We start from the raw sequence: 13,532 nt of genomic DNA, 5'->3' as shown, positions 1-13,532 counted from the left end.
CAAACAACGCGCGATTTTTTTGTTTTGTAACAGGTTGGCTGGTGTAATAGTCTCGACACTGGCAGAAGAAAAGGGAGTGATGAGGGGGTTGTCCACACGCGCTGCGGACTTGCAGGATGACTGGTACAGGAACGCAACGAGAGGAATGGTAAACCGAGTTCGGCCGGGTGCAATGGAGTAAGCCACCAGGAGCTGCTTGGCTGTGGATCGCGAGATGAATCTACCTGACTGTGTTTTTTTTTCGCTGCGGACGCTCCGAATCTGAAGTCGATGCAGTTTGACTGCGATCGACTGACAGCCGCAGTTGGCCGTTGGCTTGGCGCGCCTGCGTGCCTTCGCTTTGATCTTCGCTGTACCGAGTACAGCTCGCCTTTCAACTCTTGATCGAATTTGAATAGGAATGATGCTCGCTTCGGCATCTTAATCCACGTCTATCACGCGTAGCTCTTCTCTTTTTGAGGTTCTCAATTGCTTCTCCGCTGAAGCATCAATGGATGCTCAGCGTCCACCGTGTTCGTCTTCCGACCGGAAGGCCTCTTGCCTTCTCTTTCCTGCACCTACAGTTTCGCACCAGAGCTGCCCGATATCATTTCCAAACCCGACATTACGGAAGTCGGGCCGCAGGCACAAAGTCTGATACTCCAACGCCGGTTGTATCGGATTTTCTAGCTCACCAACAAGCGCTGTTCCCTACAGAATTCTCCGAGTTTTCCGAGTACATCAGACAAGATGGCGGGAGCTGTTCCAGCAGCCGCCAGAATCCTCAAAAGGCGGCAGAGAGTCACACAGAAGACATAGAGGCGGATAACAGTCGCACGTCCCAACCTCAAACGGATCATTCACAACGCTGGTCACCGCTTCGCAGACGATTCGATCGAATTTTATCCTTGTTCCTTCCCTCTCATCCCAGACGGAACAGGGTTGACCTGTCCTATACCAATGTCCTCCACTGGCAGATGAGCAGCCGGAAGGTGGGCGAACAAGCTACCACGACATTCAGAAGCTCAACCTTTCTACGCAAACTTCTCCTCGATTACCTTCAGAACATCGCCCCCCTTTTGCATGACGCTCAGGACGACGAGAAGGTCTTGTCTGCTTTAGGAACTACTTTTCCTCATGAGTCGTTGAGAACTCTGGAGAATCTCGGCTACGACATTACTGATATCGCAACTTGGGCGTGGATTTTCTCATCGGACAACGTTGACCTTGCCTTTACGAGGTACCTGATCCTGGCCCAAAAAGTACGTGAATCTGGACAAGGTCGGATACCGAAGTTCGTGTTCTTACAACTCCTTCGCGCGGAAAACATCAGTCCTTTTGCCCTGAAGGGATTCATAAAAAGTATTTTAGCCGATTTACAAATCTGTTTGGAAGCCAAGGAGTATCTTGGCTGGTCTTGGGTTACAAGAGTGTGCCTAGTTGTTCGGTTACTGCGACATACTCGGTCAGTGGCCCCCGAGTGCTTCGAGGATATCAGTGTTGTCATTAAGCACCTTTTCTCGGACTACTACAGTGTCCATCCTCGTTCACTCGAGGGTCCGGAGTTGTTGCGCCTTTCCCACATCTACAATCGCTTCTTATCATTAATATCTCTGGCTCCCTACAAAACACCATACAATGCATATCTTTCACAGCAAAATGCGCAGCTCTCACTCGTCCGTCAAATGTTCGAGTTCTCCCCGCAGCTGCTACTGACGCGTGAGGGCTATCGCGCTTTGATTGCAGTCCAACTACTGCATCCTAAAACGGGGCAGGAACGTGCCTGGGCTGAGGCTAAGTCTCTATCTTGGCCCCCTTGGCGTCATATCAAGTCAGGAATTGAACAGGATCTCGAATATCCTGGGAAGGAGAGCCGTGTTATCAAACTATTGCAACGAATGAAAACAGCAGGGTACTCTCATGGCGACTGGGAAAGGAGCGCTGCTGTTCTCGCAGGGTGGGATACGGACAGAAGCCCTACAATTCAAACTCGCGCCATACTGATGCGCCAACGACGGCCGTGGCTTCTGTTACAGGGCTTTGGGAAGCAGGAAGAAATTGAAACCAGCGACCCACCGGAACTTTGGGCGGCGCGCATTCGAGCCACAAGGACAAAGCGAGAGGCATGGGCATCCTTTTGTTCCTACGAGAAATCCAAACCCGCCTCCCAAACGCACTATCAACCATATTTTGCGATGCTGGAGAAACTCATCAATTCAAGTATTCAGCCAGATTCTACGCTAGGCTGGAAATACCTCGCAGGCGATGTCAAAGAACCGTTTGAAGTCTCGGAAAATCCCCGAGAGGTCATTTATGTTGAGACTGAGGTTCCCTCGGTGGATGAATTCTATGAGCACATGCTGCGGGCCGGGGTGAAACCAGCTGGTCATCTTCTTGCCAGCCTTTTGAACCACTCCGTGAAGCTTGAAACTGGATTTGGGTACGTTCAAGCTAGCCGATGGGATGAAGTCACAAAAGACGTGCTCCGCCACGCAGAGAAATACCCAGCTTCCGTTATTCGGGACAGTTTGAACAAAATCCCCAAGTCCACTTTGGCTGCCTTCATTGCGCTTATATGCAAGAGCGGACCCAATGATTCACTAATATTTCGTGACATTGGAAGGATGGACTTTGTTACGGACCAATTGATCAAGAGAAATCATCAAGATGTGCCTGCTTTGACATACGCGTCGCAACTGCTGTTCGCTGCAGGCATCACAGACATTCGCGTCTGGAACGCCTTTGTAGAAGGGGCTTCGGTGAGCATCGGAAAATCACCGGCAAGTTACAAAGGTGCCGCAGCTAGAGCAGCTGTGTGGCGCCGCTTGAGAAGGATTCTTTCCCCTGAGGAGAAGAGTCTTGACATCCATCCTGACCTCGACACCTTCCGCCATTTGACAAAGACGCTGAACATGATGTTGAGGGACGTGAACATGCGCATCCCACCACAAAATCTTGGCTCCCTTTCAAAGTCGACGTTCGCTCGAGCAATCTATGGTCGCATGACAGCCTTTCTTCCTGGGCGTGACCGTACGCTCCTTGTCGTACCTGACTTGAAGGATCTCAAACTCATGATCAGCATCCTAGTGTCTGTTCATGACATCCGTGGCTTGCTTGTGCTTTTGAGATGGGTCAATGAGCATGCCATGGTGTTTGGGACAGAGAACATTGCCCCCGAATCCGAGTCTCGGAACACAGCGCACCTAACCCCGTCTCCACTCCGTGATGTACTCTGTGCCATCAGACTCTTCCTCGATGGTAGCTTATTGAGTCCTGCGAATTCTTCCTGTGGAGGAGATGGTGGCATGAGGTTTGAGAGTCCTTTACCAAGTGATGGCCGTGATGTCTGGGAAGCACGGGAGCACTGTCGCGAGCTGGGCTGGCCGGCAGACGACGAGGTCAGGGATTTTCTTGCTCGCGAAGTCAAGTGGGTGGAGAGGGTCCGGCGCAATGCGGAATTGACAGCTCGCCGGAAGGCTATGGCCAGTAGGAAAGCGCGGACCATGCAAAGAGACGAGGTGGCTGTTGAGATGGCTGTTGCATAAATAGAGCACCAAGACCGCGAAGAAAGTCCACCGAGTTTTGAGCAATGGCTACCAAATGATTGACAGCATGAGTTGAAATTGAATTTAAGCTGGAGATTCTATCGGCCTCTGCTGGAGCCTTTTTCCTCGAACTTACACCTCCATGATTGACGCATGCCACATGTCCGGTTCCATGATCTCGAGGTGTTTTCATGAGGTAGTGTCATTGGTCATTTATCATTCGTCATTTCCGCGCCCTCCTTGAAAGCCTTCCCCCCTCTCCATGCCAAGTATTACTTAAAGTGGTATGTATAATTCAAAAGTGGCCTCTCTCCATTCCCCTGCTTGCTTGCCTGCTTGAGCCTTTCTCACAAGTCCCCACCAGCATAGTGAGATATACATTATCAACATCATTATCATCAAGTCCTGGTCTAGGAAAGGCAAGCCGGGGTGTGTTGAGATTACGTGACGAGACGATAGAAACTCCGTCCGTGCCGAACGAATGTAAAGAGAAAGAAAAGGAAGAAGGGGTGCCATCTCCTTTTGTGGAATCCCGGTTGTCCATCCACGTCTCTAGTCCGTACTTTGCGGCACTTCAAGTTGGAAGTAAAAGGGCGACAGGGTAAATACCCAGCTCCAGAGACCCCATGAAACCAACTCACGCCATCGTAATCAATCCTTGAGAAGGATCTCTTTCCATGTAGATTAGCTCATGGCAAATTTGGATCTCGCACGCAGAGACGCGCCAAAGTACCAGAGCGCCCAGATGCCGATAACACCGCCGCAGAGTAGGCCGCCGAGCACGCTAATGCCTCGACCGATACCCAGATTGACGTACAGTGGGTGCGCGTAGATGATGCTCCCGGCAGCCAGAGCAGACCTGCATAGATCATTTGCTGCAAAGAGAGAGGCGGCATATTGTGGGTAGGTGAGTGGCAGGTACATGAAGATGCACTGGAAGAGTATGAAGGCGCCCACGGCGTAGAACGTGATGCCGAGAATGGACACGATCCAGTGGATATGCGGCGTTGATGTCCAGCCGAACCAAAACATTCCTGCGGGCAAGAGCGTGGTGGCGAAAAGAGCTGGCACAAGACGGTGTTCTTGGGCACGAAGGCCGTTCTTCTTGATGTCAGGTTCGAGGTAGAAGTACACATACGACACATAGATGAGAGTCCCGATGGCGCAGCCGACGACGATGCAGACAAAGACAACACCGAGTTCGCCGATGTTGAAGCCGTACATCCCGACATAGACAAGGGGGAAAGCCTCGAAGAAGGAGTAGTAAATCCCTGTTCCGAGCGCATTAGTCACAATGTGCATTCTGCACGTGGATGGGCAGCAAAGTGTAAGGGAGGGACTCACCATATATCAGGCTTGTGTAGACGTTCGTAAAGAAGACTGCGGGATCTTTCAAGAAGATCTCAATGGGCTTCCACATCTGCTCTATCGCGACTTTGGAGAATGACATGGTTCCTTGGTCGATCTCTCCTTGGCTCTTCAAGTTCGGATTGCCCGTCAGTTTTCGGAGACGTTGTGCGCGGCGCAAGAGGATGTTGTTGGCGGAGGTTTCGGGCATAGAGAGAAACATGAGGACAAAGATTGGGGACGACATCCAAAGGACTTCCCACAATGCCCAGCGCCAGCCTTCTACAACAACCGAAAAGCCCGACAAAAGCGGCCCCAGCGCAGGCGCACAAAATGCTGCAGCAACCCATGCCGTGAGAGCATAGGGAAGTTTCAAGAGGCCGTACATGTCGCCCATGGATGCGCCACCGGTAGCGAGACAAGGGCTCCCCATGAAACCGGTCAGGAATCGCAGCACAAGCAAAGATGCGTAGCTATTTGCTAGTGCGGTAGGCACGCAAAGGATCACAAAGAGGCCGAAGGAGATGATGTAGGGAATATTTCGCCCAATGGCTGGGAGCTCGGAGAGGGGGGAGAAGATCCTGAATCAAACCATGTGAGGGTCGTGAACAACACACAGGCGTTGGAGGGGCCATGCAGGATCAAACTTACATCGGGCCAAAGCCATACCCCAGGACATACATGCTCAGTCCCAAGCTTGCTTTACTCTGTCCCACGCCAAATTTTGCCATCACCTGAGGTTCAGCCGAGGTGTAGATAGCACTGGCAGAGTACACCGCAAAGGTGTACATAAAGATGAGAAAGGAAACCCAGACTTTCTTCCAGCTTCCCCAATTCTGGGGGTTTGCTGGATCATCAGTGGTATACCAGTCCACCAGGATGATGCCGCCCGCGGTTCGCTGAGGGGCGATAACGCTGCTTTGTCGACGCTCGATGGCTTCTTCTTGTTCAACTTCGAATCGTTCCCGAGAATATGGCAGTGTCTGTTCTCTGGTCCTCGTCCGCGTGGTGACAACTGTGAACTCTCCTCGAGCAGCGGAGTTGGCTGTTGGAATAGTACTCAGGTTTCGAGCTTCGATGTCCTCACGATTTGCATGTGACTGTTCGCGAGAAACAGGATGCGGAGCGGTGGTATGGCTGGTGTGGCGACTGACATCCACATCTGGGGTAGACTCGATCTCCTTTTCTTTTTCATTCACAGTGGCCTGTTCCCATGGGATGGAGAAGCCGGGGTCTTGTTCTGGAAAAGCAAAGAATCTGCCTTTGGTTATCCAATTGATTGCTTGCCCCAAAGGTGCGTCTTGGATCGCATCCAGAATTGCTTTCGCCATGTTGATAGTTCCGTCTCGTGAGGATTGATTTGGGCAACAAGGAAAGTCGAACCAGGGATGAAGATGAACGGATTGGAAAAGACCAGCAGCAGGTTCCCTTCTTATTGGGATGGTACAACTTCAGGCCTTCTTTTAGCGTTGCAGACCCCTATACTATACCTGTGCTTAATCAGATATTTGACCGACGTTGTGTAGCTTATGATGCGCCCGTAGGAAAAGTGGACATCTGGAGAACCTGCAGGGCAACAGGGCTCTTGTATTGGGCAGGATGATTAGTCGAGCCAGGGTTGAAGCATTTCCACCATACAATACCGAATTGTCAGCAACTGAGACTCGAAGCATTGGCGTCGCCGTTGGTTGTAGCGGCCCGACCACTACTGCCGTAAGGAGAAAAATGTAATCGTGGTAGAGGACCAGACGAGGCTGCTGTACCCAGTAGCTGAATCTAGTAGTAGTTGGCGCCCCTTGCGGAAGAAACCAGCCGAGCAAATGCGACAGAGATGGATGAGTCACCTCACACCATGATTAAACCATCTAGAACCCCACAGGCTCTTTGGTTGTTAGATTTCCTCGGACTGAGCGGATTGGTAGACCTGCAACCCTTGCCGCTTGAATAGGTATATGTCACATGCGATTTAGGGGAGAGGCGCATTTCAGTTACTGATCTTACATAACCGTGATGCCGCGGTGGCCCAGTCGGGCGAATGGCGCGCCGGTCTCATCCACACCCGCCACGCTTGTTGGATATCCGTATCTTCTTTGTCAGCGAGGCTCGTTTGCGACGTCAGAGTGCATCAGTGAGCTGTGTGCCTGATTGGCAGTCTATTCTGCGTCCCGGATTCGGGGACTTTGACATCTGGATCTTTTCTGTTCAGGCCTGGTACCTCAAGTTTGATGTTTAATCAACAACCAAGAAATTTTCAGCTCGGGTTTTGATGAGCCAAGGAGCACTGTAGTAATATTGGTCCGTCTCCAGTTGTTCATCTCGCAGCCGACTCCCACAGTGTGAAGTATTTTGGCTTGTCCTCTGTGAATAAATATGGTGGGATGAATCCGTTAGGTAAAGCCACCATTTCAATTTCAAGCCTCACACCGGCCTTTTGGAAAACGGGTTGCAGTTCTCTGCATTTTTCGACCATCAGACGCTGTGCGAGAACAACCTGGTTGATTTGTTCCTCCGTTTCTCCATCCTCGGACACGGTCAATCTAGGCTCGTCGTCTTCTCTGTAATATTCATATGAATATACCAAGTTACTGAGAAGTTGTACTCCATGCTTCGCTTTGTCGGTCACGATACATGTTTCGAAAGGAAACCAAACCCGTCGCCGAGCGTGAAACGGTGGTCGATCGCCCAATGGAATACCAAACACTTTGAGAGTCTCGAGGTTCGGCGGGAGTCTGCGCCACGTGGCGTGATCGCACACGGCTCGTACCCTGATCAGGTTGACTGTCCGCACATCGAGGTCAAGTTGCTTGAGAGCACGGAAGGCTGATAGATTGAGATGTTGGCCGGGATGGCTGAATGGCTGATGAGATGGTCTCGAGTATCCCAGGCTCAAAGACAAGTGCTCAAGCGAGTGGGTACAGTGCTTGGCTATGGCATCCACAAAGGTCCCGGGTGATACGTTGCCGTGCATGCGACTGTTCCTAGTAAACATGCCGTCATAGCGGATGCCTTCACTAATCTTGAGCGATTTCAATGCTCGAGGGAAACTCAACAGGATTTCCAAGGTAGGCGAGAAGATATCGCATTCTTCGAGATGTAGGTGTTCGAGGTTCGTCGATCTGACGAGTGCCGGGTCACCCTGGAATTGTCGCAGCAGTCGGTCGGGAAAGTCGGTGCTCGCACACGACATTGTCAACGAGCGCAGATTCGGGTGCAAGAAGAGCATTGCGTATTTGGTCATAGAATAGATCTCCTTTAGACCGTCGACGAAGTGTAAGGTGCCTAAAATAGTGATCAGCTGGAGGATGAACACGATCGGGTCCAGAATACCTACAGTTTCGCAGATTGGGTAGGGCCCGCTCCACACTGTTGGGTATTGCCGCCGAAGCTGCCTCGAAGATGCGCTCATACCGGTCCTGCAGATTGACCCAGCCTACTCTCTCCTCGGGGAATTTCGCATTGCAGTCGGGCGTCTCGAGACACAGGTCTTGGAGGTTTCGCATCATGAAAATATAAGTTGGCAATGTGCTCAGGCCATTATCCTCCCCAAACTTAGTGGAGACGAGCAGCGAGCGAATCCATGAGATGCGGCGGGGATTTGCATGTAGACTGGCTGACAGGGCAGAGGCTTGACGACCACTGACCACCTCAATTGTGTGATACAGGAAGGGCTCCGCCAGGTCGTCAAAGTGCTTGGAGACTAGAGTCGCGTTGCACAGGGTTCGGAAATCGAGGTAGCTGAAGATGTTAATCAGGACCTCATCGGGGAGGTGTAGTAATAGCAAGGCGGTCGGTGTCTGTGCGATCATGGTGGTGGTGAGTAAGACGAGGGAGTGGCGGGAGATGCAGGAGGTCAATTTGCCGTCATCAGAGCTCTCGCACTATCAAGATGTTGGAATGATGGTCCGTTTGAAGTAAGAGATGTGTACAGAGTCAGAAAACATGAAGAGTAAGATGCCGGACGTGATTGATGATGATCACATGCTGTTCGAAGGAGGGGGCCAGCAAGGTGACGAGGTGAATCAGATCCAAGACCTTTGAAGGGGTGAGCGATGTCATCGCTGCCTCAGGCTAGAGTGAGTGTCAGAGTGTCACTTGGCCAGACTGGCTGGCACTCCACCACTGGGTGCAGCTTCCGCCTCGCCGCCCAACTGGCCCCATGAATTTAGCTAAAGCTGCTCTACTAGCGAATACTTTAGCCCTATAGCCCACTAGTCTCTCGCCTGGGGCCTAGGGTTAAACCCCCCGGGGTTGATTTTGACACGCGAGCGATGCACGCGATGTTCTAAGCGTCCTTGGAATTCGACATCAATGTATTTTTGAATTGCTGCTGCAATATTGCAGTCTACGGCAACTCTGTTTCGTGAGCCAACTCTAGTCAGTGGACTCGTGATTGCGCCAACGGACTCCCGTATTCTGCAACCATTAATCATGATTCTCCTTTTCATCTCCAGGCAAATGGAACTTCATCCACGGTTGAGAAGCCCGTCGAGACTGTTACTGAGTACAAGAGACGTTCGTCAACTCCTGGACGAACATAGCGTCATTCGACAGAAGGACGGCCTCGACCAGGACGCTACCAGAGCCTTATCGCTCCTGGGCAGCCTGTGGAAGCCACGATAACCCACAGCTATTTGGATGACCAAAAAACTCCAGGTGCTGTGATTTCCTGGCCCGAATGTCGTCAACAAAAACTTCGCTGTGTCTCAAGCGGGCGCCTCATAGCCTCTCCTAAACACTCGACCAAACATATCCACTCCAACCCTTTCACCTTTTGTCTCACTCTTGGCTTCGTTTTCTGCGTTCGCTGGAATGTCTACCTGTTGTCCATTGACCCTCCAGCCGCAGGCTGTTTGGGCAAACTTTGTCAACGCATCCCCTCTCAAATCCAGCCATCCGCTCAATACACTGAGGTCGATTTGTCGAAAGGTCTTTCCCACCTCTCCCGCGATACGTATTCTCACCAAGTCTTCGAATCCAACGACGTCGGCGTAGAGGTCTGAGTAAAGGTCGTCTGACTCTAGCGTAGACCAAAATGCCTCGTACTGAGCGGACTCGAGCAGGGTGTTTAGTCGGGTGAGCTTTTGTATTGATTCAGTGAGATCCGTGGTTGGGATCGAGGTGTTGCCAGGGCTGTAGGGAATAGTCGAGGGAGGGAGAAGCGCAAGGCAGAGGGAGAAAGATGGTGAGGGGAAGACGGTCAGCGCTTTGACAAGGATGTTTGTCGCAGTCTCGGGGTGTAGGAGTTGAGGATTGAATTGGTACCTATTACAGTCCAGGTTAGCATGTCGGTCGCTGCATTACCAAAACCGGTTTGACTTGAGGCTCTCCAAAGTATGAGATGGCATCAGATAGAGCTAATAATACAACTCTCCATAGTTCCCGAGGGACAAGTCAGGTAATAGGAAACGTGGTATGAAAATTCTCTTCATCATGTGAAATCGCCGGGGCTTTTTAAAAGGGGAGCGGCTAGCTGCCAGCACACGGGACTCCTTACAATTTGAGCAGAGCGAGACTTGCGTATGCGTCAAAGAACTTTTCCTCGCACTGCTGGTTGACGTATTCCTGGAAAGTGGTCGTCGTCTCAGGGTTATAGCGGTTGAGGCCGTTCAGGATCTCGTCAATGTGCGCAGGCCTCTCCTTGCATTTATCGAAGGCGTAACCCATCTTGTCGAGGCTGCCGCAACGCAAATCAAAGGTACTTGTATCGGGACAGGATTTTTAATTCCAGATCGAAAACACGCGGGGGTGATTGAGCAACCTCTGTTTCTTGACCGAAATAAATATGTGCTGCTGAAGAATTATTTCATTGCCCAAGTGCGCACTGCGTCTCCGCAGTCGTCCCAATTCGAGACACAGGCTTGCCGCCCTAGAGTATGAGGTACTAGCGCAGCAACTATCCCAAAGCAGCGGGTTTGACGCGATTCTTCCAGCTGGGAGAGGCTATTCGAAGCCCTGAATTTCATCAATGTTGGAATCAACTATGCTATGGCATCGGTTCGCGACGTTTTATGTGCCTGCCCTTTCCAGTAATATACAAACACACCGGAAGCAGCCCAGACCGTGAAATTTGTGTGTCCAAACTCTAATAAATAGAGAGACATAGATCATGAATGGCACAGATCCCCACCGAGACCCTCATCTCAGTCCTGGCGCCGTACCCAAGAAACCCTCTTGATATCATGTTACTAACCAAACTGCTGCACCAATGACAAGGGCTGCCATGAGGAGGGTGAGGATCCCTGCCCCAGCCTTGTCGCCCGTCGTGATGTTGTCACGCAAGGCAGCAGGATTGGTTGGTGCCGTGGACCCGGCGTTCGGGTCACTCTTCGAGGTCGCGCCCGTTCTTGTGGACTTGGGCATCAGAGCTTGTGAGTTCAAAACACTGCCAATAACGGACAATGCAGCCATCTGGAGGGGAACATTAGTAACAGAAAAGAGATCGTCAAGTTTAGCAAGTCATACCTGCTGTCCAACGCCAGTCGAGCCGTCCCAAGTGCTCGTGTACCACTGCATGCCGCACTCACGACCGTTGGCACCACCGTCGCATTGTCCTGCAGCTGCCTGCGCACTGGCCTGGAGTTTCGGAATAATCTGGGGGGCTGTAGACGGCACGAGCAGACTGGTCACAGCCAACCATCTCGCCAAATATGCCTTGAAGCTCTTTTGATCCTGGTCGCACACCAGAGTCGATTCACATTGAATTTCCGACAAGATGTTGCCCCCATATTGTGAGGGGAAGAACAATGTGAAGGTGCTGTTTAAGATAGTGTTGACTCGATCCTCCCAGACGGAACTACCATTTGTCAAGTTGTACATGTATGCGGAGCCCACGAGAAGGGTGCCGTAGTTATAGGTCCACACATATCTGGTCTGGTCTGTACAGTTGTTGTTTGAATCGGTGTTGTCCCAAATGTAGAGAATGCCGCTCGATGGATCCGTTTGCATCAGTGCGCTGGTTTCCATCCAGTCATAGACCATGTTCGCCCAGTCGGCATAGCTTGAGTTACCCGTCACATACGCGAGTCGTGCAGCCAGTTGGAAATTCCCTCCGTTAGACACAGCGTTCTTCAAATTCCACCCGGCGTTGAACTGGAACACCTGCCAGTGGAAGCCGCCGCCGCAAGTATTAGTGTCCCACAAAGCCTTCTGGTAGTTGAAGACGGCCTGAGCCAGCGACAACCACGACGGGGCGTCTTCTTCATCGGACTCTGGAAAGTTTGCTTCAACGGCATCCATGGCGGAAAAGGCCCAGAAAACCTGATCGTCGACACCCATACTCTTCGATTGGTTAGGTGGGTTGAAGTTGTTGTCAGGTCCACGCTGGAATTGCAGCGCCTGTGCCACCACAGGATTATACGAGGAGTCATTCGTGTACTGCCAATAGTGGATGAGCGAGCCAAACATTGCGCCAGCCTCCCACCAACAATAGATTGCCGGGTTGTTGGGATCGCAGCTCAAACCACCGGGTAAGAGTCCAGGAACTTGGCCCGTTTGGTTCCCGGTGTAGGAAGTCATCATGTCAAATGCCACTGACGAGGCAGCCGACGTCACACTGCTGGGATCATTGATATCGAGTGAAATGGCGAGTGCGCCAGGCACAAGGGCCAGAGGCAGGAGCCTCATGGCGTGTGAGTTGGAAGAAGATAACGAGAGTAAAGGCGGACAACCGACGGTGGTTGATGACGGTCAAACGGTGCCCCAGATTCGTTGCGCGTAAAAATATCTACAATGAGAATAGGCGAGGCGATTGAAATGGGCGCAAGCGATGGACGGGAATTTTGAGTCGACGCTGTGCCTGCACAGGCTCTCTTTCGGAAAATTCTGATGGTTGTAAGATGGAAAAGAATGGCGACGATTGTCTTGTTGCGGTGCGTCGAGATTGTTTGGATAAGACAAGAGAGTGAGAGTTCGAAAGGGCGACAAAGAAAGATAGCCCCAGTCGATCGATCCCTGACCCCCTAAAAAAAACTGGCCTACGCAAATGTTTTGGATCATGCGTCAAACGATTCCCAGTTTGAGCCGAGCGACCGTGTCTCAAAACTTGACCTCCACCCCGTTTGGTGGCCATTGTCCATCCTTCAGCGCAACATGGGCTCCACCGATGCCGAAGCGTGTCCTCGCGAGATTGCGTCTCGAGCACTGCCTCAACTGTTTAATATTGAACAACTGTCGGTACATTGGCTCCGGCTAACGTCCTCTACTACGCCGTGTTTCTGCCAATAATAACGATACTATGACACAGCAGAACCTGAGCGCTAGACGAACCCCAGTCCCTCCTGGCCCTCGTCCCTGCATTATTACTACTCCGCCTCGACGTGGAGAGAGGACGCGCAGTCCGCCCACAGTCTTTCGCAGCGTATAAACTCGAGCAGCTGGCAAGAGAACGCAGTTTGGAGGGGGAGGGGCTTCACGGTTCGCCTACTTACTCCGTAAAAGCTTCACGCATTTGGTGCCCAAGAGAAAAGCTTAGCAGCTCTTATAGAACGTGGGCCTTGGCTTGTGCCCCAGCCTAGAGGCTTGATTGCGCAGTCCCACAAACTCTGGGCGAGCTTGACTTGGCCTCCTCTAACGCACACCAGTTCTTCTCTGAGCTATCTCTCATGTCTCATGGCATTGCATTACGCTTTAGAAGTCGGATGCACTGCCTGACTGTCTATTCAC

At 51.6% G+C, this 13,532-nt stretch overlaps 5 protein-coding genes across 5 annotated transcripts; 1 reads left to right on the top strand and 4 right to left on the bottom strand.

Annotated features, from left to right (window-relative positions):
• Positions 1-494: 494 nt before the first annotated feature.
• On the top strand, positions 495-3,524 carry Z517_12062 (uncharacterized protein; the record flags this gene model as incomplete). Its single annotated transcript, XM_013423642.1, has 1 exon — positions 495-3,524. The coding sequence occupies one exon, from the start codon at positions 495-497 to the stop codon at positions 3,522-3,524; it is 3,030 nt and encodes a 1,009-aa protein (XP_013279096.1).
• Positions 3,525-4,208: 684 nt separating this feature from the next.
• Positions 4,209-6,202, bottom strand: Z517_12061 (uncharacterized protein; the record flags this gene model as incomplete). Its single annotated transcript, XM_013423641.1, has 3 exons — positions 4,209-4,795; positions 4,869-5,452; positions 5,523-6,202. The coding sequence occupies 3 exons, from the start codon at positions 6,200-6,202 to the stop codon at positions 4,209-4,211; spliced, it is 1,851 nt and encodes a 616-aa protein (XP_013279095.1).
• Positions 6,203-7,182: 980 nt separating this feature from the next.
• On the bottom strand, positions 7,183-8,677 carry Z517_12060 (uncharacterized protein; the record flags this gene model as incomplete). The annotated part of the gene is made up of 2 exons (XM_013423640.1): positions 7,183-8,150; positions 8,203-8,677. The coding sequence occupies 2 exons, from the start codon at positions 8,675-8,677 to the stop codon at positions 7,183-7,185; spliced, it is 1,443 nt and encodes a 480-aa protein (XP_013279094.1).
• Positions 8,678-9,574: 897 nt separating this feature from the next.
• Z517_12059 (eukaryotic translation initiation factor 3 subunit K) lies at positions 9,575-10,535 on the bottom strand (the record flags this gene model as incomplete). The annotated part of the gene is made up of 2 exons (XM_013423639.1): positions 9,575-10,133; positions 10,366-10,535. 2 exons carry the CDS (start codon positions 10,533-10,535, stop codon positions 9,575-9,577), a joined length of 729 nt encoding a protein of 242 aa, XP_013279093.1.
• Positions 10,536-11,048: 513 nt separating this feature from the next.
• Positions 11,049-12,494, bottom strand: Z517_12058 (uncharacterized protein; the record flags this gene model as incomplete). Its single annotated transcript, XM_013423638.1, has 2 exons — positions 11,049-11,279; positions 11,334-12,494. The coding sequence occupies 2 exons, from the start codon at positions 12,492-12,494 to the stop codon at positions 11,049-11,051; spliced, it is 1,392 nt and encodes a 463-aa protein (XP_013279092.1).
• Positions 12,495-13,532: the final 1,038 nt, after the last annotated feature.

The sequence above is a fragment of the Fonsecaea pedrosoi genome, assembly GCF_000835455.1.
Source record: "Fonsecaea pedrosoi CBS 271.37 unplaced genomic scaffold supercont1.8, whole genome shotgun sequence".
Taxonomy (NCBI): domain Eukaryota; kingdom Fungi; phylum Ascomycota; class Eurotiomycetes; order Chaetothyriales; family Herpotrichiellaceae; genus Fonsecaea; species Fonsecaea pedrosoi.
Note: the sequence above shows the minus strand (reverse complement) of the source record. Positions and strands in the feature narration are given on the sequence as shown.